We start from the raw sequence: 23,868 nt of genomic DNA on the forward strand, positions 1-23,868 counted from the left end.
AAGACAGCGTACGAAAGGAAGAGAAAAAGGAAAAGAAAGGAAAAGATAGGAAAAAAGTAATATAAAAACATACAACACCAGGGATTCGCTGGTCGTCACCGACCCAACTACTAGTCTGGCCCTCACTGGCTTATCTATGGGAGAGCGGACGGGATCCCGAGTTTTCCAGTGGGTATGGTCGTATGTGATTGTTTTGTATCCAAAGCCTGCCTATAGATACAAGGCAAGTAGGTGATGCTCCTCTTGCCTCCCCCTTCTCCCTCGCCCATTACCCTCCCGGTATCGCTACTTAGCATACCCCAACTGGGTTCGGCTACCTCCACAACCCAATGACCACGACCGAGATAAAGCTGGAGGTTTCCATCCGGCGGCGCTTTAACGCCGTACAGTTTTCCCCTCTGGAGAAACCTGGAGAAGGACCCCCATGCCAATAAGGCGCTATGGATACATACATAGCAAGGGAATACGATTATTTTCATTATTATTATTATTACCAGAACCCAATCCTACAGCTGTTTTCATTATGAAACTCCCATTGGTGCTACTGTCCCGTTACTCTGCCTTTGCTAGATACAAGACAGGCCACGGTGGCACAAGTCAAGTCAAGTTCCTTTTTGGCTCCTCCCCCCCCCCCCCCCCCCCCCCCCGGGCTGCAGCCTAGTAATACTCATATTTGGATTCCCTTTGAAGAAAGAAGAAAAAAAAGAAAAGAAAGGAAAGATTGATAATAATTTTACTCAAACATCGACTGACTAACTGACTGGTCCCCGCCAGGTACCTCGATATCGCATTTTCATTTTCAATTTTTTTTTTTTTTTCATTCCCCCCCCTCCGACCTCCCACTTTTCTCAAATCCCCGAATCCTCCTGCGGGAAAGCCTGCGTGCCCACGTTATCCGACCAAGTCTGACAAATGTCATTGAACTGCGTCCGATCGGAATCGCTCACGTCCGCCTGGATGTCCGCCTCGCGCTCGAGGAACTCTAGGCTCAGCCCTTCGCTGGCGTGCCAGGCAATGTGGCAGTGACAGAGCCACGCGCCGGGGTTGTCGGGCATGAAGGCGATGGCGAGGTAGCCGTTGCCGGGGAGGGCGGCGACGTCGCGGCGCGGGGGGTTCTTGGTCTTGAAGCTCTGCGGAGAGGTGGCGGCGTCAAAGGTGCCGGTGGATTGGTCGAGGATCCAAAAGTCGTGGCCGTGTAGGTGGATGGGGTGTTCGAGACCGAGGTTGGATTGGTCTTGGATGACGAGCACGATCCATTCGTCGTCGGTGGTGGTTTTCTTTGGAAAAGAGGGGATAGGTTAGTCGGGGTTTTGTGTCCGATGGGAGGGAGAGATGGAAAGTAACAAGGAAGCGGCTTACATTGATGGCGAGAACGTTGTAGTCGGTTGGAAACAGGCTCTCGCCGTTAAACACTTGTTTCAAGGTCGGATTGTTCCAGTCGATGAGCAAACTGCTTGTGTTGATGGTCCAGTGAACGTAATTTGTCGTTGAAATATTCAAGTACGTGTCAAAGCTCTTTTGGATATTGGTGACATCCATCTTGAGATGGGGGACAAGCGATGCCAGAGGTTCATCAAGGCAATCGCTGCTGACGGTGACATCACTGGTCGAGGTCGGGTCCAACGTGCTGCTGGCATTATATCGAAGGACCGAGGTGATGCTGTCCGGGTTTACATTTGGCTGGCAGGCGTTCAACCACCCGGCACGTACCCAGTAGTTGTCCACTGCCTGGTTGGCATGGAAGATGATATCGTACCGCTGGCCCTCTGTGAGTTTCAAGCTAGAGGTGCTGTAGGGCTTGATGGGAACAAGATCAGCAGCGATAACCTTCAACTTGTGCTTGTCAATGCTGAACTGGAACACACCATCGACAGCCGCATTTACCAAGCGAAGACGATACTTCTTGCCCTTCTCAACCACAGTTGTTAACTTGACTCCACGTCCGGTACAGTTCGGGTCCGTTGATGATGTACTGCAGTCGAATTTGTTGGTTCCGTTGATGAGACCACTTTCCAGGGCTGGAGGCTGACCGTTCCGGGCGGCAAACCACCGAGTAAAGACATCAACATGGGACCAGTCGGAGAGAAAGAGATGGCCCAGGTCCTCGTCGTAATTGGCAGTCGCGGGTCCGTTGAAGATCATGCCACCGAAAACACCGTTGGCGTACTGTAGACTGAAGTGACTGTGGTACCAGGTTGACCCGTACTGGCTAACTTTGAACCTGTAAGTCATGGACTGCCCGATGGCAATGGCGCATTGAGTGATCCCTGGAACGCCATCGTAGATGTTGCTACCAGATTGACGAAGACCATGCCAATGGATGCCTGTGCCGTTGGACTTTAAGTTGTTGGTGACATGGATGATCAGACTGTCACCCCAGTCGGCAAAAATGGTAGGACCCGGAACCGTCCCATTGATCGTTTGACATTGGCGAGCATAGCCATCTGGCGCACAATCTCCTTCCTCTACCGACAACCAATACTCACGAGTGACTCCCGTGTCCGGCGTTTCATCATAATAGTTCGTATCGATGGAGTAGTTTCCCCAGCAGCTTCGTGATTTGTTTGTGTTGTCACAGGCGGCCCGAGGAAGGAGGTTGTAGTCGAGTTGTGGTGGTGTTTGCCGTAGAGCATGGAGAGAGGAGGAAGACACACTCGCCGCAAGGGCACTGAACACGCAACCAAGCGCTGACTTCATCCCGTAATGTAAGAAAATGCGGATAGTGGCTTTGCTGGAGGATGCGTCGGTTGAAGGTGAGGGCCTGGGATAGGGAGAGGATCACCAGGCATATAACAAACCCGGCGGGTAACATGGATACCAACCAACAGGGACGAGACATGAGGATCAGTGAGCTCAACACCCATGGATTGTTTATAACTAGCCCATATAACTCGAGATCGCTTCCGCAAGACTCAGGGGGTCGTTGTTTCCTGCAGTCTACCCTCACCAGTGCGTGATTTGCGCATCATGTGTCATAATAAGGCGAGGTGACCAGGAGGGCGGCGAAACTACGCGAACCATGACTTGCTCTAGCGCGGACAGTTGATGAATTGCGCAGCCCGGTGAAGGAACGGCCGGTGCCTTCAAAACCACGATGTCTGACCAATGCGTGGCGGACCCGAGCTTTCAAGTGATGTTGGGAAGGACTTGTGCAGAGACGGGCACTCATGAGACAGCTCGCTCTGATAATTGGCACGGTATGCCTAGTATTTCCAAAATGAGAGCTTGACTTATGGATGTCTACCGAAGTGCTCCGTTTCGAAGGCCATGCAACCAAGTGCACGTAGGGCCATGTACCTCGCGACATCTGGACCTTCATCTGCCGACTTGTGTGTTAGTTCGGGTCGCTAGCGAGTCTCGACATTAGTTAGACGCCTGGCCATTGTGTGCTAGAGTAGAGCTCGCACGCTTGCTGGAGCCTTTGGTCCGTCTGAGTGGAAAACCGAGTGGTTGATCCGAGGAGAAAGGCATCGGGAGGGCATAGCGGGGCAATATATGTGACTCTTGACATGCACTCTTTCGTGAGAATGATTCCAAGGGCGACGAGGTGTGACGCCACTCTTGAGGCTTAGATAGTGGGCGCAGGGAACGAGAAGGCTGTACCATGACCCTGGGGCGAAGCCAATCAGGTCGCATACACATCACAGGCGAGTGAAGCTCGAGGAAAGAGGGTTCGCGACAACAACGGGTGTTGAGCAGCCTGGAGTTGTTGTTCACGTGTGCCGTGTAAATCAAAACTCGGTCTCGCGATCTGGCAAAGGCTGTCAGCCTCAAACAATGATAATGTCATGAAGGTAACCTAGAAGGGTTTTGGTTTGGGTTTGGTGGTGATCAGTTTGCGATGCTGGATTCGCTTGACACTGGTGGATTCTGACGGATCACGAAACCGGAGTTTTGCGTAACTCTGACCTACCAAAGAAAATCTCGGCTTGAAAACGAGGAACGGTCCGGCAACGCAGGGCTGGAAGTCTGCTATAGGCGTTCGGCCGTATGTATGTGCTTGTTAATGCAACTGGCAGGCCTTTAACCCTGCGTTGCCAGCCCTTTCCTTCATCATCCGAACACATGTCACCAGCTCAAGTCATGAACTCGGAGACGTCCGAAACGTGGCTATGCATGAGATGGCTCAGACGATTTCTATGCTCGGAAGCCTTTGGAGAAGCACGTATCAACAGGTCATGGTCCGGTGAAATGCAGTCGGATGTGCTTCAGCCACCCACAGGACAGACAGGACGTCGGAGATGGAGCGTAGACAGACGTCGGGTAAGAGGGCGGGGGTCTCATTGCCGGTAGACATCACCCGAGCTCAGATGACTATAAAAGTCGTTAGCCTGATGGACTTTCTTAGTCTGGCAGAATGTATGGGGTGACGTAGAGGTACTCACAGCGCCTTGGATTGAATAAGCGAAACAGCTGAGGCGGACATGGAAGGATAAGTCAGGGAGCTGGGCCCTTTAGCATAAGATGAACAGTCAGTCACCGGGACACTGCCTCGTTCGAAGCCAGCGAGACGAATATAAGTGCGGATGGGCGAAGAATGAAGGGTCGGTGATATTTTCAATGTGACGGTGGAAGAGGAAGAGGAAGAGGAAGTGAAGTGGCAGTTGGGACATGGAATGAGACGGCGGGAAGGAACCCAGGCCAGGCCATCAGCCACTGCCTAGCCCACTGAGTGACAGTGTGGCGCTGCCCTGAAACTAACGGCGGCTAGGCCCGTTACTCCCCCGCACAGTTCCTAGAGGTGATCAACAACCGCCGCGTAGCCCCCCAACCCCCCACGTGAAGCACGTTTTCCCTCCATGTTGAGGTTGCTGCTTACCTTATCTCCTGTTTCGTCCAACGATAAGTAACCCCCAATCTTTCCCCTTCAAACATCATTCATCAAACGGAAGCACACAAACTTCAAGTGATTACGCCACGAACTTTGGCGCGCTCTCGAGTCTCCGGCTCGCCCTCATCACCTCTCAATATCAAAAGAGGTTCTGGCCAGCTCGTTATTCAACAATAGCTCGACGTCATCGGTCTCCATCTCATCCACAATCACGATGAGTACCCAACCCTCGGACAGTGCGGAGCCAGGAGCCGCTCCGGCTGCCGTCAGCACTTACGCCGGCGTCGAGAATACACCAACGGTCCCCGGATCCGAACCAGATGCTGCTAAACACGCCGAAGAGGAACCGAAAGTAGTCAATCCCACTGAACCCCAGCCGACAGCACCAGTCGACAACGAGCCCAAACCCGCCGCTGCCCCCGCTCAAGAGGCCGACTCTCCCGCCGATATCAAGGACTCGGTGTCAACAACAGCGGGTGAGCTTTCTCCCCTCGCCCAGCTGTGGAAGGCCGCCGAGGGCCATGCCCATTTCGAGATTTGGGGCGTCCCCCTCTCGGACCCCGAGAGACACATCCCGACCCAGATCATTTTCCAGAAATTCCTGAATGCCAACGAGGGACAAGTCGAAAAGGCCAAGGATCAGCTGCTCAAGACGCTCGACTGGCGCCAAAAGACACAGCCTCAGCAGCTGCTCCGGAAGATGTTTTCCAAGGCCAAGTTTGATGGTCTGGGCTACGTCACCACCTACACAGCCGGCGACGAGCCTGCTGTTGACGAGCCCGAGCAAAAGGAGGTTTTCACTTGGAACCTCTACGGCAGTGTCAAGTCTCTTGACGAGACCTTTGGCAACCTTCAAGAGTAAGTCTCATACCCACTTTCTCCATCCCTGCTGTCTGCTTTACGCTTGTCATGTCGCTCACGCTTGGTGCTCCAAAGGTTTGTGGAGTGGCGTGTTGCCCTCATGGAGCTTGGTCTTATGGAAATCAACATTGGGGGGGCCATCAAGCCCATCACGGCCGACTACGACCCCTACAAGATGACTCAGGTTCATGACTACAAGGGCATCAGTTTCTTGCGTCAAACCGACGTGGCCAAGGCGGCCAGCAAAGAGTGTATCAAGGTGTTGGGCGACAACTACCCCGAGCTGCTCAAGGAAAAGTTCTTCCTTAACATCCCTGCCATCATGGGCTTCTTCTACGGCCTCATGAAGATGTTTGTCTCCAAGAAGACGTTGAATAAGTTCCATCCCATGTCTAGCGGCACAAACCTTGCAAAGGAATTTGTCAACACCAAGGTTGACGGGTTGGGCGACAAGCTCCCTGCTGAGTACGGTGGCAAGGGCGCGGACTTGAAGACACTGGGCAAAGCACCTATTGTCACGTAAGGTCCCGTTATAAAGGTAATGCGGCGACCAAGAATGTTTGATGATGAACGTGTTGCTGGTCTGGGCAAAACGTATGAAGCGAAAAGAGGGAGGGAAAAGTCTGTGACATGTCCGACCATGCTGCTTGTCTTCGTTACTAATGTTTCACGCTTTACTGCCTATCTTATAGGCATCTTTTCTTTCTCTTACTAGAACTAATGGCGACATCTCACTAATACCGGCAGTATGGGCCCAAAAACCGTTTTAGCAGCGTAGGTAGAGATTTCAAAACAGGTCAAAGAGGCCTTTGTTTCCGAACCTGGGGCGGTCACACCAACACAAATTTCCATGTCTTCTCAACCAAGCAAGGCTTCGGAGGTAACCCAACGCTGTGATACTCACCACGACTGTAGTGCACCATCATATCGTGCATTATCCTAGTGTGCAGATCCAAAGCACGACGCAGGTCTCTCCAATGGCGATGAGGACCCCGCAGTGTGACTCTGTCCAACCTGAAGCTGAAATCGGATACCTTTATCCATCATCATCACCATCTTCATCTTCATCACCATCACTCCTCGACATCCATGTGGTCGTTGTATGCTTTCACAAAAATAACACAACTTGCTACCATTCATTCCCTCCTTGACATACAAACTTCATCTAAGCAAACAGCAACCTCGCCCTTTAAACTAAAACTGAAGACACTCTCCAAATCAAATCCGCCACAATGATTACCGGACTCCATCACGTTCGTGTCTCCCACTATCCCATCCCATCCCATCCCCCTTATTCACAACACCCCTCCATCTGACAATCAGTATCATAGGTAAACATCCTCGTCCCCCCTTCCACCCTCCACCTCGCCACCGCTTTCTACGGAACCACCCTCGGCCTCATTCCCCGGCCCGTCCCGGCTTTGCAACAAGGCACCTTGGCTTGGTTCGATTTTTCCGAGGATGAGTCAGGTCAACAGCTGCATGTTGCGCTAGGTCGACCCGACATCGATTTCACGCCCGAGGCCAGAAAAGCCGATAGACATCCTTGTTTCCGAGTGGGGAACGCGGAGAAGCTGAAGGAACTGCAGGAGAGGATTTGGGAGCATTATAAGCGGGGAGGAGATGGGGCGCCGATGGAGTGTGATGAGCCGGGGACGGTGGGGAGTGGTGAGTTATCTATTTTCTTTTTCTCTGACTTGAGGGGTGGTGAGTATTTGGGCTCATGCTAACGCAGTTGTAGGTCACCAGGGGGTTGAGTACCCAAAGAGATTCTTTGCGAGGGACTATGCGGGGAATAGGCTGGAGTTCAGCCTTTAGTTCTCTTAAGTGTGAGGTGCAATGGAAGTGATGGAGGACGACGGGATCAGAGGGTGGACCATATCGAGACGAGACTTCAGTTACATGCAGGGACCGGGTATGCACTGTTAATGCATGTCTGACAGATGCAGTCTACTTGGGACATCTCCATCTTTCACGGTAAATCAACGTTTCTCTGGGTATGGGACATCCCGTCATGCTAACTGGACCCATCAACCATTATATACGCCGATACCTTTCCCTCCTTCTTACATGGCATGAAGCTTCGTCTAACATTTCACAGTTCTTTCCCCTACTTCGTCCCTCTTCCGCTGGCACATCAAGTGAAAATGACATCAACATGCCCTCCATTACTCCAGCCCTGACATCCACCCGTCGGATTCCCATTTGCATCATTACTCACCACCGCCCCCGGCTGGCCCTGGCAGTTCTCCAATATATAACTCCTTTGCCTCCCGCATGTAACGGCCCCCGGCTCACTGCACGTGTACACACAAGTCTGCATGTCCGACCGACACCCGCTCCCCCGGACCACCACCGTCATCGGATGTCCTTGCATGTTCACCAGTCGACTTACATCCGTCGTGGCAAACAAGCCCGTGTTGAATTCGCCAAACGTATTGTTCACCTGCCCGTACTCCGTCAGTGTCGTCGTATAGTTGTACAGCGTCGACCAGCCGCCGGGAACCTCGTTATCCATCGACACCACCACCGCGTTGCCCTGCGCAGGGAGCGAGTACGTGATCTTGGGGGTGCGCGCGTCCATGAACGAGGACTGTGCGTCTTCTACGGGGTTGTACCAGACCACCAGGATCAAAGGCACCGAGGCCCCGTTGATGAAGGAGAAGGTGTTGGGGCCGTTGATGCCGAGGTAGATGCCCGCGGTCCCTGAGGCGGCCGAAAGGGCGTTTTGTCCCTGCGAGATGATGCCGATGGTGGAAAGGTAGGTGCAGTCCTGGGGGGAGAGGCCGGGCACGGGGCTGGCACAGTTGTAAGGGATGGGCAGGGCGTTTTGAACGGGAGACTGGGGAGAGGGAGGCCCGTGGGAGGGACTGCTCGGTGGGACTGGTGATGGTTGTTGCTGAGTGCCGGCTGAGGAGGAAGAAGGGAGCGGGATGTTGGGGATGATGTTGCTGACACCCGATGTGACGGTGATGGTGGTTGGCAAGATGTTTTGCACCAAGGATGTGGCAATGACGGTCGGAGTCACGGTTATGGTCGATGTGAGGACCGGAGGAGCGAGATTAGCTGGCCTACTCGAAGTGTTGGTTAGCGGATGACCCAGGTATTCTTTGGGTTCGAACGTGGAGAGTAGCGACTTACGACGATGGGTCCTGATTGCCCAACTTCAAATCCCGATCCACGAAGGCGGACGTAGAGCTGACAAGAAGCAGCACACACCAGTAGAGGCAAATCTTCATGATCATGTTTCCGGCTTGCTGAGAATCAGGTTCGGCACCGAACAATGCGGGATACCAAGTTCACGGATCCGGGCTCTGAACTTTCAACCGAAGCCGACAGCCTGTTCTTAAGGCTCCTCTCTCACCGGTCAGACCTGCCATTCTCGGTGTCGACGTCCTCACCTTGTTTCCGAGCGAGCAAGTACGACTAGTGAGTTGTAATTGTCGTGGGGGAGTTGTGTGACAGTATGACCGTGACTTGGTCAAGACGGCAAGAGAGTTTGTGGTGTTTGAATGGTCGAGAACCTCGGTGATCCGCCATTGCCACCAACATGGAAGGCAGCACGGAGCCAAACTATTCGGGTAGATGCTTCAAAGTTCGGATGGAGATTGTCGCCCACCATGATGATTTTCTCTCTCTCTCTTCCGTTGCGGTGTTCAAACTTTCCAAGCCTAGACCTTGGATTGGATCAAGGTAAGGAAAGTACGGTTTTCACTCGGTCACATTTCCCCTCCTCGCCTTCTATTTCCATGTTCACTGATCCAGGTCATCCGACACAAAGTGAAGACTTGAACCTCAGTTGCTCGACTAGCTTACACAAAGTGAGCGGAGACAATATTTTCAACGAGCCTTCCCAGCCAACCCTTTCCCAACAATTTCCCCATCTGACCGGACGCCTAAGCGTGCTTGTTCTGACGGCTCAGTTCGGACTAACAGCGTACCAGGACTCAGAGATTATTCGTACATAATCGCTCACATGCCTTGGCGTGACGCCTTTAGGTAGTCATGGCACGGCACAACCAACTGTTTACACATACGAGCTGGCCTTCGGTAAGATCGTTGGTATTTGGCGGTAACTATGGTTCCCCCAAGGCGCAGCTGCCCGAGCCGAGATGTGTACGCCTCATCACACACAACATCCCTACTCGAGACTGGCAGAAAGTGGTCTCTGCAATGAAGTAACGAGACCACCGTTGGTTACCAACAACAGAAGATATCCATGGTCAATCTGATTCATGTTAGGAAGGAGGCAGCTCCACAGGTACCGACATCGCCGCCATGGTTCATGCTGCTCCATAGGTATGTCTAAACTCAACCTGACTGCTGCCATGGCTTAGCCAGTAGCTTCGGGTCCTGGCTGCTTGTTTCACCAACACGACGTGGCAAGCTTTTACGATTGGCAATAGTCATGATCGCGCTGTTTCCTCATTTCTGTCCCATCCCATCAACATCAAGTTCTCAGTTACGCTGAGACTAAAGAGATGTGAGACTAAGAATAAAAAGAGCACAAACTTTCTATTTGATCATTTCATCGAGTTATTATCAATCCCCTCCTACGTTTATTCACATCATCTTTATTGATACTATCCTTCCATTCCATCATCATGAAGTCCCTGATGCCACTTATAGCCAGCTTGCTGTTCACAAGCACAACGGCTTTCCGCCCTAGCCAGCCAGTCACTGGCCATCTCGAGGGAGGTCTCAAGCATCGCTCGTCAGACCGTCGACAAGAGACCGGGAAGAAAGGCCTAACAAGAGTACCGTTGGAAGTTGACTCGAGGAATAACGGAAAAACCGAACTCCAATGGATGGCAACCATCACGGTCGGCACCCCTCCTCAGACGTTGTAAGTTAACACAGCATCCCTCTGCAGAACAAGGGAACAACTAACGTCACCATCCATAGCAAAGTCGTTGTAGACACTGGATTAACTGCTCTTGTCCTTCCTCGTAACAACTGCACCAACTGCGGCAAACACTCGCTCTTTAACCCATCCAAATCCACATCATTTTTGCCCCAACCTGCACTTTTTCGTCCTATTGAGTACGGCACTGGTGCAGACACTATCCCACTCAATCAAACCGGCCGAGCAGAATGCGAAGTCGTCACCGACACTGTTTCGATACAGGGTCTTTCTGCCCCCAAACAGGAGTTCTTGCTTTGTCATAGCTACGGCGAGACTCTGTCTTCCCAACTTGCCGACGGAATCCTCGGCATTGGTCCTGCTGACATCTCGACTTGGGACGAAAGCGGGAACTATACCTATCTCCCCTTTCTCCCCAACCTCGTTAGTGAGGGGCAGCTTTCAAACAGGATTGTTGGTCTTGCCCTCGGGTATGGTGGCCAGAACCAGCAACAGCGCGGTCCTGAAGCCTCCATCGGCGGCGTCGACGATGCGCGCTATCATGGCCGTATCAAGAACGTCAGTGTCGATGAAATGCTCACCACTCTCTCGGGTGTGTTTACACTAGATGTACAAGCTGCCTACGTCGGCTCCGGAAATAACAAGCGAGTATGGCCCAACTCAACCAACGGCAACAAGCCACTCGTGCCGGGGGTTGCTTACATCGACTCAGGAACCGCCTACATGCTGGCTCCTGACCAACAAGCAGCCGAGAATCTCTACTCGGGCATTTCCAAGGACATCGTCCCCCTCAATGATAGGGGATCATGGGGTGCGAGTTGTGCTACGCTGGATGAAGTGGCGACGGACATCACGTTCACTATCGGGACGAAGACCAGAGGCGAGGTGATTGAAGTGACTATACCGAAGAGTGCATTCAACCTGGGTGAGTATCCTGGCAGAAAGGGGGTCTGTCAGGCGGCGTTTTCTCATTGGGATCCTCCCTTGGTTGAGCCCATTGAGGGCCGTCGGGTGTGGTTGTTTGGAAGCCCTTTAATCAAGGCTTATTACACGGGTTGGAATGCTAAGAGTAGCACGCTTGGTTGGGCTGAGAAAGTTTAGAACTGAGGCATGTGGCTAGGCACCATGAACAAAGGAAGGGTTGAGGCGCGCTGAGTGATGGTTATGAGGTTGTAGTATGTCTGCAGTTTTACCCTAATCAAGAGAACCGTACTTGTACACCGAAGGGGAAATTCCCGAGTCCATTTCGCATGGTCAGTCACATTTATGTTTTAGTCGGATATGTGGCACATGGCCACGCCCTCGGTTGCTTTTTTCTCGCTCTCCCCTTCCTCTGTCTCAATAGTGTTAACTCGAAAAGGCGGCTGATGCCAATTATTATGCACAAACTCCTCAAAACGTCTAGTCTCCCCAAGTCAAGAAGCCCTTTGATGTAGCTCCCGCTCCTGGTCAGGGACTGTAATGCCTGATGTTTATGAACGTTTGCCGCTCTCCATACACACTTCGAGCCACCCTGCTCATGGTATGACCCTGTTCTCTCTTTCAACAAACACCTTTGGACCCATACAGATCCTAGCCCATTACCAAGCAGCAGGCTTCCCAATTCCGTCTTGTGATTTTAGAAGCTCACATCTTGGCTAACAATCGGGCAGTCATTCACATTTACAGGTATTCTTTGCTGCTGCTCATCTAAGTGTAAGTTGGAGACTGACATCGTCCACAGTGCTTATTGTCAATCACGAGATGCAAACATGCCGCTTTTGTTCCTTAGGTATCTTAAGCTCAACCAGTTACCGGCCGCATTGAATGGCCACCCGTGCCGCGGCCCAAGACGCCCGGCGATGCATAGAAACCACCCATGTGAGCAAGCATGGATTACTCTCGCATCCGGGGAAAGGAATGTGATGTAGAATTGCGGAACACTTCCCCCTCTTCTTAATATCCAACTTCTCGACGGCGTTTCAAGCTAGGTAGATTCCGCTCTCAGCCGTGCTATTAAACAATGTGCAGCTTCGGGAAACGATATTTGCGCGGCTCGTTGGTGATGACGGTCGAAAACCCCTTTCTTCCCCCCCTCACCTTGTGCCGTCCGGCGTTGACAGACTGTTTCGTGGCTTGGATCTTGAAAGCTCAAGCTATCACGACTACACTCTCTCGGGTAACGACACTGTCGATGAGTCGTAGTCGAAGTGCTTTCAAGATGCATATAAAGCCATGACGATGACCTCACCCAGAGTCTCTCAACTCGAGCTCCAAAAACAGGCACACACCTCCAGAGCCAAGTTCAGCCTGCTCCTGAAGGTGAAGCCAAAAGAGCAACTCTGATCCACCAACACCAAGTCTCTCTCAAGCAGCCAAGCACTCTTAAGCAAGGTCAAAATGCTCTTCCAACCCATCCTGACTAGCGCCCTCTCCCTTCTCGTCCTCTCCTTCGGCTTCACTTTTGCCGCGCCAGCTCCCGCTCCTGGCACCCCTATCGCCATCCGCGAAGTCTCAACCACCGAAACCCTCGACCCCCGCTCCTTCTCCTCCCGCATAACCTGGTACAACACCGGCCTCGGCGCCTGTGGCACTTATTCCAACGACGGCCAGCTCGTTGTCGCGCTGAACCACGACCAATTCGACCCGTCCACGCCCAACGGCAACCCGAACCGCAACTCGCTGTGCGGCCGCCGGATTAGAGTCAATGCCAACGGCAGGAGCGTCACGGTTACGCTGGTCGATCGGTGTACGCAGTGTCCGTATGGTGGATTGGATTTGAGTCCGGCGGCGTTTTCGGTGTTGGCGAGCACGAGTGTGGGGGTGGTGCAGGGGAGTTGGGATTGGGTTTAGGGCCCACGAAGAGCATTGCCTATCTTACGGGGGATTTGGACATTGGGACCTGGGAGAGAGTCAACCTAAACTTTTGAAAGCAGGTGGACTTGGCTGGGGTTTGTGGTGCATGCCGGAGGGGACATAAGCATTGAAACTTGTGAGGGGCTTGATGCTGGGCTGAGGGATGGGATGGGATGGGATGGGGCGGGACGGATAGTTGTCGGGAAAGGAGAGAGCGGAAAGGTGCGTGGCGGACGGGGCGGACGGGCAGGTAAGGGGGTGAGGTGAAGGATGATCTTGAGCTCTTGACGGATCTTTTGTTTCATTGGTATTGGATTGAGTGTCCGGTTATCTGTTTTCTTTTCCCGCCTGGCCAGCAGGAACTTCCATCTTTCTCATTTTCTTTTCGATTTTGCAAACACCCATTATGGTTGTGTGCGGGACAACCGAAGCGGGAAACCCTGAGTCGCAACAAGCGTTGTCTGACAGACAATCAATGTTTAGAAAACAGTAACTGTTTTTCAGACATTAATTGTCTTCCAAACATTGATTGTCTTCCAAACCCCTAGAATTCAAAAGTATAAGGCTTAGTATAGGGTATAACCTTCTATTCTCTAGTGGCCTTAATAGTGACCTTTTAAGGTGAAGGGCGGTATTTGAATTTAAAGGTCTTCCGGAATAGATTCAAAAAGTTAGTTACGAATAGGAATCAAATAAAGGTTACGAACAAGAATGAAAATAAAGAACTACTTCATTAACCACTTGGCTACTGAGCCAAATGGTTATTTCTGCAAGAATGCTTAGTTCTTTCCGTTAATAAAGGTCGTGAAGGAAGGTAGGACTTTGTGTGGGATCACCAACGCAATCAAGCAGTTGAATGTGGTTTATTGAGTGTGCTATCGAGGAGAAAGAGGGAGACTAGCAAAGTCTGGAAGGCTAGATATGGTGCGGTCTGGGCAGGGCACAGAGTGGGGACTGGGTTGTGCCCAGTCCAGTGAATGGCTCAGCCCAGTGAATGCCCGGGACCTACCAACATACCCCCATAGATTGGAAGACTGCCAAAGAGTATCTAAACCTCTATATACTATTTACATTGTGATATCTTTCATGGTGTTGATTAGGCCCAGGGAACCTTCTTTTGAACTATACCGATTAATTTAACGAATTTGGCGTACTTATCCGGTTTCAACGGCTTTGTCAGACCGTCGGCTAGCATCTCGTTACCCAGTAAGTACTCGATTGTGAATGCCTTCCTATCCACCTCTTGAATCAACCATTTATATTATATATCGATATATCTATTTCTAGCAGGTAAATTAGGGTTAAGAATCTAGTCTTTAACGTTGTTACTATCTATATAAAGAATCTTATTAATTTTGTAAAAACCTAGATTTACATTCAAATCATTAAATATACCACCCACCCAATCGAGAGCCTTAGCCGTAGGCACTAAATTAGTAAACTCTACTTCTATTGTGTTGGTTGTAATAAGATCCTAACGTTTAGACTTCTATAGGATGGGGCTGTAGGTAAAAAATACAATATAACTAACTATATTCTTCCTTAAAGGGATGTTGTTGGTAAAGGAGGCGTTTGTATATACGTAGAAGGACGGGGCTATTAACGGCGAGAATATACTTCCTAATTCAATACCTAAATCGGGGTACTCGGATAAATATTATTATAAATACTTTATAATAACAAAGTAACGGTTAGTAGGCTTCTTAATACTCTCTAAGAATTTATTAATAGTAAAGGCGATATTTAGCCGGGTATTTATCGAAATTTAATTTAAGGAGCTAATCTTTTTAGAGTAAGACTTGGCCTCTTTTAGTAATATATTATTACCCCTATAGATCTTATAGTCCGGTAGCTATAGTGTTTTAATACTATAGAGCTTACTATTGTTATTGAACTTAGCAATAATTGATTTAGTATATTATTATTAGGATATAAAGATTGTACGAGTTTAATAATCCTTTATAATGTTATAGCTTAGAAAGGTACGGACTTGTCCTAACTCTTTGAGTTTAAAGTAGTTAGCCAACTAGTCTTTAATTTGATTAACAATAACTACGGTCGGTGCAGCGACGAGGAGGTTATTAATATATAGAATTAGTAGTACGTCTAGTATTTTGTTAGTAAGTAAGTAGGAGTTTGTAGAGATTAGTATAAAGCTAGTTTACTTTAATACTGGTACGAAAGTATTAAATTAGTAAAGTAGGGAATGTTTAAGACTATAGAATACCTTAGTAAGCTAGTATACTACGTTTTCTTTATTATAACTAGGTATAGGCTTCTTAAGTACTGTCGGCTACTTAACGTAATACTAAGTGTCGTTGGGAATAGAAGCATTTAAGAAAGTAGTATTGAAATTAAATTGGTAGTACTTATAGTCGTTTATAATTATAATTACTAAGAATAATTTAATACTAACCGAGTGGGCTACTATTGTATAGATATTTTGTACTACCCAATTGCCTTATTCGAAATTATTATAAATTACCTATCTAACTTTAGCTTTTTAATCTTTAGTATCGATATTATACTTCTCATTATATACCTATTTACTAGGTAGAACTTCTATATCTAGAGATCTAGGGACTAAGGTATAGATTCCCCTATCTTCGAATACTTTTATTTACTTTTCTATAGCCGGTAACTAGTATAATTCAAAATTGCCTTATCTACGTACAACTCGATAATTCTTTAGTATAAACCGTTAAACCTTATTAATAACAATAATTGCTATATCGTAATTAACTTTAACGGTAGTAAAATAGTAAATAGGTATACGTCTAACGAAACGTCCCTCTATTATACCGTAAAAATTATTGGGTAAATCTACCGAATTTTGAATAATATTACTATTACTATCTTTTACCCTTTAAATACTATATTTAAAATCTACTAATTTAACCGTAGTACAACGAGGTCTACCTTCACTTACCTCTATATTTAATTATAGACTAAACTCAGAGGGCTGGCTTCCCTATCCTAGTTGTACCTATGTAAATTATTAGTTTATAGGGTCTAGCGGAATTGTTGTAGGGTCCGAATTCGAGATCGGAAGGCCCGAATTCGAAGTCGAGAACTCCGAATTCGGGTTCGAAGGGTCCGAATTCGGGATGGCCTATTGCAAATTCGAGGCTTATTACTCTTAATTCTTCAATTGAAGCTGTAGCTTACTAACTCGTAATGCTAGCGACGGGGTATATTATCGCGTACGAGCGGGGTTCGGTATGCCTATTAGCAGCAATCGAACTACTAAAGCTAGTTATTAAAGACTATTGGGTAACGGAGTGCTTAGAGTAGTATATACAGTTATTTCATTAGAATCGCATTAGTTACATTAATTACAGGGTATAGGGTCTTCTTTATTAAAATCTTTAAAATTAAGAAGGTCGTTATCGTCGTACTCGATAATCTCCCTAACTAGCGAGCTTAATAATTAACATTATAGCGGATTTAGCAATGAGTATACTAGTGAGGTCTCTAGAGCCGGGGTCGTTATTAGTAACAGAGTTAGTATCGGTAACGGTGAAACCGGCGGCGCCGTATTAATTAGAATATTCAGGGGAGCTATCGTAGTTACTAGAACGGTCGCAATAATCGACGTAGTCGTAGTAACTAGAGTAGTTGAGGGTGTTGGTATAACCTCTAGCGATAGTAGTAGTATAATTATTGTCTCCTATATTTTAGCTTCCTACTTAGATAATTCGGTTACTTATTAAGTTAATCCTACTGCCTTCTATAAATATAACTGTAGGACTATACCGTCCACTTTAACCCAGATCTAGTAGCCGCTATCTACTACCTTATTAATTTCATCGACTATTTAATTTAAAAAGATAATATAATATTTAATAATATTACTATTACTGCTACGTACTAAATCCTTATAATTAACCGGGTCTTCTTTAAGGAAGGTTACTACGCTAGTTTTAACGATCTCGCTAGTATAGGGATTCTAAATAAATACAATACGACTATAAATATTATTAAAACTAATAAAATAGCCCTTCTGAACTCTAGCGCGAAATTTATCGCTTTGTAGTTGCTTTTCTAACTTAATAAAGTAGTAAGCCGTATAGAAGTAAGACTTTAAATATTTGAAATATAGCTTCTTAATTTCGTCCGGGAAGTTGGCTATATTAGCGAGTAACTCCTATAAGCTTTTACTATTACAAGCTTTTGAAGGTAGAAGGTTGAGAATTCTAACGATATAGTCTATTATAAATAGCTATAAATGCTCTAGGATATTGAGATCTATTATTAAAGCTTTAGCCCGTTGTATAATAATAGCGCTAGCTCTCTCGATCTTTCCTTATATCTATAGGGTGTAGGGTATTGACTTTAGAAGCTCGATGCCTTCTATACGTACCTAGTCAACGATTTTGCTACATTGAAATTCTTTAGTATTGAAGCTAAATTCTAAACCGCCGTCAAGACTAAATACCCTAATTTTAAATCTATTACTTTAAAGCTCAACCCACTTCTTAAACTCTTTAATCTATACGAAGGTATTACCCTTATTAATTATAAACCTCGCCTAATAGAAGTTGGTAACTTAATTAATAAAGTAGATTATATACCGATATCCTTTGTAGCTAGGTAAAGTATAGGAAACAATATCGATGTAGATATATGCTAATAATTGAGTTGTAACTTTATTAGCAATTTTGGGGATAATATTGTATGCCTTCGCTTTGATATAGGCTTTATAGAAGTAATCTTAAATATTATTTAACTTAATACCGGCCGCTTCGTAAATTTTAAAAACTTAGTCTTTGCCTATATATATAAGGCGATAGTACATTATTAAGTAATTAATTAAAACTATTATAGTATAGCGAACGTCTTAGGGGAAGTTTAGTTAGGCAAATATTAGGAGGATTGGAAGGCCATTAATCTATTTATATTGTATTATAACTTTACTATATATAGATATCTAGTTGGACTTTATATCCTAAACTATACTATTATCGAAAAGACCTCTTGTAGTTAATAGATTTGCTAGTATAGAGGGACTATAAATACAGTCCTTAATTCTAATTTTAACAATTATATTATTTAGGGTAGCTATAATTAATTCGACGGTACCAATATAGTAAGTATAAGTCAAGGTCCCGTCACCGATAGTATAAATTGTTAGATAAGGAAGTGGCTATATATCTATAAACTATTTAAGGTAATTAAAGATATTACTTACACAACTAGAGTTATAAATAACTAGATCTCGAATACTATCTAGCTATCGATATTACTTCAGAGCCTATTGGTCTTTAATTGAATTATTATAGGTATATTGAAGTTATAATTGAGAATAATCGATTAATTGACTACTACTTTAAATACAGTCAACACACTCAACGGCGTCGGCTAAAGGCTCTAGTAAAAATCTATACTACTACCTATACCCGATATACCTATAAATATTCTACTTCTATATAATAAAATAGAATTAATAGTAGTAGTGGGAGTAGTGAAATTAGTTGAAGCATTATTAGCGAAGGTACTAATACTAGTGTTGGCTACCTTCTTAGCTATAATCTCCTTCTTGGGCTTCCAAGTATTAGGCGCCTTCTTAAGGAAGTAAACCCAATAGATATTAACCTTCTTACTAATATAATAACTATAGGAAACGTACTTCTAGGTAGGGTAAATCTTCTTATCGCAATTAGTATAGTCGATTCTTTTACTATTATCCTTCTTCTTATTAATCGAACCACTATTATTATTATTTTTATTGGTACTATTGTTATTATTGGCCGACTTCTGGATATTAATATTAATATTAGTATAGGACTCTACGTTGCTAATATTATTGAGTTTAGTTAAGAAAGAGCCGATATTTATCTTATTAGCTTCTAAAGCAGTTGCTTAATATTTAGCGTTAATAGGGTAGACGGTCTTTATAGTATTATAAAGAAAAGTAATTTCGAAGTTACTGTTGATTGTGAATTTGGTATCCTTAATACGCTTGCGGAGTATAGTATAGCGGTTGAGAAAGGAAATTATAGTATTAAAGTTAGTATACTTAATAGCGAAATATTCGGCGAAAACTTTGCTATAAGCTTCTTTAGTAATACGGGCGATATAGGACTAAATAAAATTATATGTAACCTTAGGGTCTCTACCGGTTTTATCCTAGTTATTAATATTTAAAATAGTAGTAATATTAGTATTCTTAAGGGTAAAGAGTAGAATTTTATTAGCGTTAATACGTCTAATCTACTAAGTATTGTATTTTTCGGGCTTAGTCGCTTTATTGAGCTCCGGGATTATTTTAAAGACGTAATTAGCGAATTAAAAGCAATCGAATTCGGCTATAAGTCCCTATTACTAGTCGGCGATATTCTAGTCGCCGAGGAGGGGAATTAGCGACGAATTAGTAGTCGTTGTAGGTATAGGAGGGTTGGATATATTAAAAAGAAGGAAATTAGTAGTCGCTAGACTAACTGTTAATTAATTTAAGTAATTCGATAATAGAATTATTTGAATCGCTTAATTCAATAATAAATAAACCGATAACTAATTCGAAGGAGGGGTCGCTATACAATAAGTATTAGTGAGAATCTTTATGTGGCGAGACTGCGTAGCTTGTGGGCGAGTGGGCGAGTCGTTAAATTAACGAAGGTCGTGTTGCTTCTTTTAACCCGGTGCTACAGCGCTTTATTGAAGTTGGCGGTTGAAGCCGACGATGTGCTTTAAGGATACGTTTATTGCTTATTAAATGCGATTATAGGGAAGGTTAGAAAGGGTTTATAACTTGTGGGATTACTAATGCAATTAAGTAGTTGAATGTGGTTTATTGAGTGTGCTATCGAGGAGAAAGAGGGAGACTGGTAAAGTCTGGAAGGCTAGATATGGTGCGGTCTGGGCAGGGCACAGAGTGGGGACTGGGTTGTACCTAGTCCAGTGAATGGCTCAGCCCAGTGAATGCCCGGGACCCACCAACACTTTGAGACTTTGAGAAATTTCGAAATTTGGACCCGACCCGGCTCCAAAACCAAGGACACTATATTACAGCGCTTACCCCCTAGAAGAAACATGCATTGTTTTTTAAACAATGATTGTGGTTATTGTCCAATAACTACAATGCATGTCTGGAAACAGATTTTCCCACTACGGAAAGCTTGCGCCACAACAACCTTTACAAAGTCTTCGACCACCTCATTCTTTGGACCAAACTAGGTTTGCGTTGCCCTAAGGGAGGTTGCAAACTCCTGGTTTTGAGGTATTTCTGAAACTCTTAGCTGGGAATATTCAAGCTGCAGTTCAAATCAAGCTTACGATCTGTCTATTGTGAATCTTCGCCATGTCCTCGACGATACCAGTGTAATCATTTGTTTACTTACCCCTTAATCCCATAACGGCCTCAAACCAGCTGTCATGCTTTCAAGAAGCCCCACCTGCCACTGACAAGGAGCTGGCTGGCTTGTGGGCCATCACTTTCAGATATTATTTTGTTCGGGTTCATACTGTGTGCAAAAAGCCTTCACAATCACCGTACAGAAATGATTACGCAAAACAACAATATATCCTGTTGCTTATAGTTTTGACAATTGACTCGCTAACTCTAACAATAACAACAAGTAATCCCCTTGTGGTGTAGTTGGATATCACGTTCGGCTGTAATTGCGAGATTGTATACCGAAAGGTCACCGGCTCGATTCCGGTCGAGGGGAAAGTTGTTCTTTTTTTTGCCCTTATTTTTTCCTTATTTCTTTGCTTCCTTTACGAATCTCGTCAACTTCTTCGGGCCGCTCATCCAAATCGCCAATGCAAATCATCGCAGGTAGTGAATACTAAACCTTAATGAGTTGGGTTGTGTTGCATGTTGAGATGGTTCGTAGTGTCTCATGCCACTGCATGACCAAATGACCAAGGCCAAAGAAAAACAGTTAACAATAGCTAAGGTATTGAAGTGGTAAATAGATGGCGGTTTGAGCAACACCTCAACTTTGAAGACTATGATGGCATGGAGGATGGTGGAATGGCGACATATGAGAAATGCATTGCGCGAGTGAGATGCGTCTTCCCCGCTCCTTCGCACGGCTGGTCACCTACCATCACCACCATTCCACCATCACGCCAAATAGCACAAACATGAGGTCATCGCCAACTTGTCCACAGCGACCTCATAAATGTAAAGAGGTTCTCCTCGGATGCGGGTGAAAAGCGCAAAAACGTCAATTCCCTCGACACCCCCGAAGTTTCCAAACAAAAGCCTTCCTTTCTAAACAGATCAAACCCCAACTTCTCCGGATCAAGCCTCCAATCATCGCAACATGGCCACGGCAGCGGTTCAGGTTTCAGTCCCAGCTCCGGTTGGACAACCAGATATCGGGTACGCTCCTGACCACGACAAGTACCTCGCAAGAGTCAAAAGACGACGAGAAAACGAGAAGCTGGAGTCGTCTCTTCCGCCAGGTTTCCCTCGAAGACTAGACTCGGACCTTGTGTGGGACGGCAACACCCTCGCCGAGACGTACGACTGGACCTACAGACTGACAGAAGAGGCCATTGATGAAATCGAGGCCGCGCTTCGTCATTTTAAGAGTTAGTACAGAATCTCTCCTTCCTGTCCTTGGGCATCAAGCCATCAACTAACCATCACCGCATGACAGGCCTCAACAAGCCCCTAGGCTACATCAACCAAGAAACCTTCCCCCTTCCCCGCCTACACCACACTCTCCGCTCCCTCTCCCACGAGCTCCACCACGGCCACGGCTTCAAAGTCCTCCGCGGGCTCCCCGTCACCTCCCATACACGCGAGGAAAACATCATCATCTACGCCGGCGTCTCCTCGCATGTCGCTCCTATCCGCGGCCGCCAGGACAACCAGCACAACGGCCACCCAGCCGACGTAGTCCTAGCACACATCAAAGACCTGTCCACGACTGTTTCTGACGTGAGCAAAATCGGTGCACCCGCCTACACCACCGAGAAACAAGTCTTCCACACCGACGCAGGCGACATCGTCGCCCTCTTTTGCTTGGGAGAGGCCGCCGAGGGCGGACAGAGTTACCTGTCCAGCAGCTGGAAGGTGTACAACGAGCTGGCAGCCACTCGGCCCGATCTGGTTCGCACGCTGGCGGAGCCGTGGGTGGCGGACGAGTTTGGCAAGGAAGGGAGGAAGTTTTCTGTGCGACCGCTTTTGCATTTTCAGTCTACTGCTGCTGCTGCTTCTAGGGAAGCAAAGCCCGAGTCTGAACGGCTCATCATCCAGTACGCCCGCCGCACGTTTACGGGGTATTGGGGATTACCGAGGTCGGCGGATATCCCGCCCATTACGGAGGCGCAGGCGGAGGCGTTGGATGCGCTGCACTTTACGGCGGAGAAGTACGCGGTGGCGCTGGATTTCAGGCAGGGGGATGTCCAGTTTGTGAATAACTTGAGTGTGTTCCATTCGAGGGCGGGGTTTAGAGATGAGGGGGAGAAGCAGAGGCATTTGGTTAGGTTGTGGTTGAGAGATCCGGAGAATGCGTGGGAGACGCCCGAGGCGTTGAAGGAACGGTGGGAACGCGTGTATGGCGGGGTGAGTCCGGAGAGGGAGGTGTTTCCGCTTGAGCCGCAGATTAGGAGCGCGAGTAAGGGGGAGAGCGTGGGGACGCAGGGTGGGGGAGGGTATTGATGTGGGAGGTTGTGAGGCGTCGATTCTGAGTGTAGCTTTATTAGACGACTTGAATATCTGGGTAGTTTGTTGTGTGCAATGTAAGCAGATCTTGAATGGCATTAGATTCTTCGAGTTAATGTGTAGTCTTTAGATGTGAAGGCTGTTGTTCAACCGGATAGAATTGTTCTCGAATGTCCTTGAGGTCGTCGATGGAAAGGCTACCATATGTGGCTTTCCCATGAAAGTGATACTCTCGAGACGGAAAAATTCGCCTTTAATGTCGCCATCAAGCCACACTGTTAACGCGGCGTGGGGTTTTCTCGCACTTATAGCACCATATGCGCCATAATGGTGCCATTCGAACCCCCCATTTCCAAAACACGACAATCACCGAGAGTTTAACATGCTGTGAACTACACCAAAAATACCAAAAGCCTGCCAATGATAAAGCGATGAGGCAAGATGACGAGTGTTACCTCCACCACCTTTGGCTGTCTGCCGCTGCCCTTGGCCATGTTTCTCATTGTGACTCTGCAGGTGATGACCTTCCTCGTCCGGCAGGCGTGGGATTGGATTGATGTGATAACAATAATGGCAAGTCGGTTTTGCTAGCCATAACCGTCCATACAAGCCGCCGCCAAGGACATGCAATATCGACCATTTATCACGAGCGAAGGCACTCAACCACCACACACTCAACGCTTCGAAAGTGCTTGAGGCAGAGAAGGCGTGTGAAGGTATCCAGAGCGTGGGGCGAGAAGAAAAAAGGAATGGGACTGTTGGAAGTATCGGGATTCATATATGGATCCAATGGCTGTTCTGATGCTTTCTTCACAATAAGAACAGGTTCCTGGTTTTATCTTGTCTTTCATGCCG

At 47.1% G+C, this 23,868-nt stretch overlaps 7 protein-coding genes and 3 non-coding genes across 10 annotated transcripts; 6 read left to right on the plus strand and 4 right to left on the minus strand.

The window, feature by feature from the left end:
- Positions 1–66: 66 nt before the first annotated feature.
- NCU15680 lies at positions 67–182 on the minus strand. Its single transcript, XR_897992.1, has one exon. It is a non-coding gene; the product is annotated as a 5S ribosomal RNA (ribosomal RNA).
- Positions 183–748: 566 nt separating this feature from the next.
- On the minus strand, positions 749–4,575 carry NCU02201 (laccase). Its single transcript, XM_954502.3, has 4 exons — positions 4,386–4,575; positions 3,914–4,314; positions 1,360–3,751; positions 749–1,277 (listed from the first exon to the last, which is right to left on the minus strand). The coding sequence occupies exons 3-4, from the start codon at positions 2,695–2,697 to the stop codon at positions 849–851; spliced, it is 1,767 nt and encodes a 588-aa protein (XP_959595.3). The 5' UTR covers positions 2,698–3,751; positions 3,914–4,314; positions 4,386–4,575; the 3' UTR covers positions 749–848.
- Positions 3,946–4,482, minus strand: NCU14149. The gene is made up of 3 exons (XR_897993.1): positions 4,386–4,482; positions 4,221–4,314; positions 3,946–4,151 (listed from the first exon to the last, which is right to left on the minus strand). It is a non-coding gene; the product is annotated as a ncrg28 (non-coding RNA).
- A 159-nt stretch (positions 4,576–4,734) lies between the features above and the next one.
- Positions 4,735–6,559, plus strand: NCU02200 (phosphatidylinositol transfer protein sfh-5). The gene is made up of 2 exons (XM_954501.2): positions 4,735–5,689; positions 5,768–6,559. The coding sequence occupies exons 1-2, from the start codon at positions 5,046–5,048 to the stop codon at positions 6,213–6,215; spliced, it is 1,092 nt and encodes a 363-aa protein (XP_959594.1). The 5' UTR covers positions 4,735–5,045; the 3' UTR covers positions 6,216–6,559.
- Positions 6,560–6,901: 342 nt separating this feature from the next.
- Positions 6,902–7,751, plus strand: NCU11253 (glyoxalase). Its single transcript, XM_001728301.2, has 3 exons — positions 6,902–6,945; positions 7,024–7,360; positions 7,434–7,751. Exons 1-3 carry the CDS (start codon positions 6,925–6,927, stop codon positions 7,508–7,510), a joined length of 435 nt encoding a protein of 144 aa, XP_001728353.2. The 5' UTR covers positions 6,902–6,924; the 3' UTR covers positions 7,511–7,751.
- A 78-nt stretch (positions 7,752–7,829) lies between these two features.
- NCU02199 (hypothetical protein) lies at positions 7,830–8,937 on the minus strand (the record flags this gene model as incomplete). Its single annotated transcript, XM_954500.2, has 2 exons — positions 7,830–8,763; positions 8,834–8,937. 2 exons carry the CDS (start codon positions 8,935–8,937, stop codon positions 7,830–7,832), a joined length of 1,038 nt encoding a protein of 345 aa, XP_959593.2.
- Positions 8,938–10,217: 1,280 nt separating this feature from the next.
- Positions 10,218–11,939, plus strand: NCU02198 (hypothetical protein). Its single transcript, XM_954499.2, has 2 exons — positions 10,218–10,538; positions 10,598–11,939. Exons 1-2 carry the CDS (start codon positions 10,297–10,299, stop codon positions 11,655–11,657), a joined length of 1,302 nt encoding a protein of 433 aa, XP_959592.1. The 5' UTR covers positions 10,218–10,296; the 3' UTR covers positions 11,658–11,939.
- Positions 11,940–12,835: 896 nt separating this feature from the next.
- On the plus strand, positions 12,836–13,557 carry NCU02197 (riboflavin aldehyde-forming enzyme). Its single transcript, XM_954498.3, has one exon. The coding sequence runs from the start codon at positions 12,936–12,938 to the stop codon at positions 13,386–13,388; it is 453 nt and encodes a 150-aa protein (XP_959591.1). The 5' UTR covers positions 12,836–12,935; the 3' UTR covers positions 13,389–13,557.
- Positions 13,558–20,973: 7,416 nt separating this feature from the next.
- On the plus strand, positions 20,974–21,061 carry NCU15297. The gene has a single exon. It is a non-coding gene; the product is annotated as a tRNA-Tyr (tRNA).
- A 221-nt stretch (positions 21,062–21,282) lies between these two features.
- Positions 21,283–23,106, plus strand: NCU02196 (taurine catabolism dioxygenase TauD). Its single transcript, XM_954497.2, has 2 exons — positions 21,283–21,935; positions 22,004–23,106. Exons 1-2 carry the CDS (start codon positions 21,665–21,667, stop codon positions 23,008–23,010), a joined length of 1,278 nt encoding a protein of 425 aa, XP_959590.1. The 5' UTR covers positions 21,283–21,664; the 3' UTR covers positions 23,011–23,106.
- Positions 23,107–23,868: the final 762 nt, after the last annotated feature.

This window comes from Neurospora crassa, linkage group VII (genome assembly GCF_000182925.2).
Source record: "Neurospora crassa OR74A linkage group VII, whole genome shotgun sequence".
Classification (NCBI taxonomy): domain Eukaryota; kingdom Fungi; phylum Ascomycota; class Sordariomycetes; order Sordariales; family Sordariaceae; genus Neurospora; species Neurospora crassa.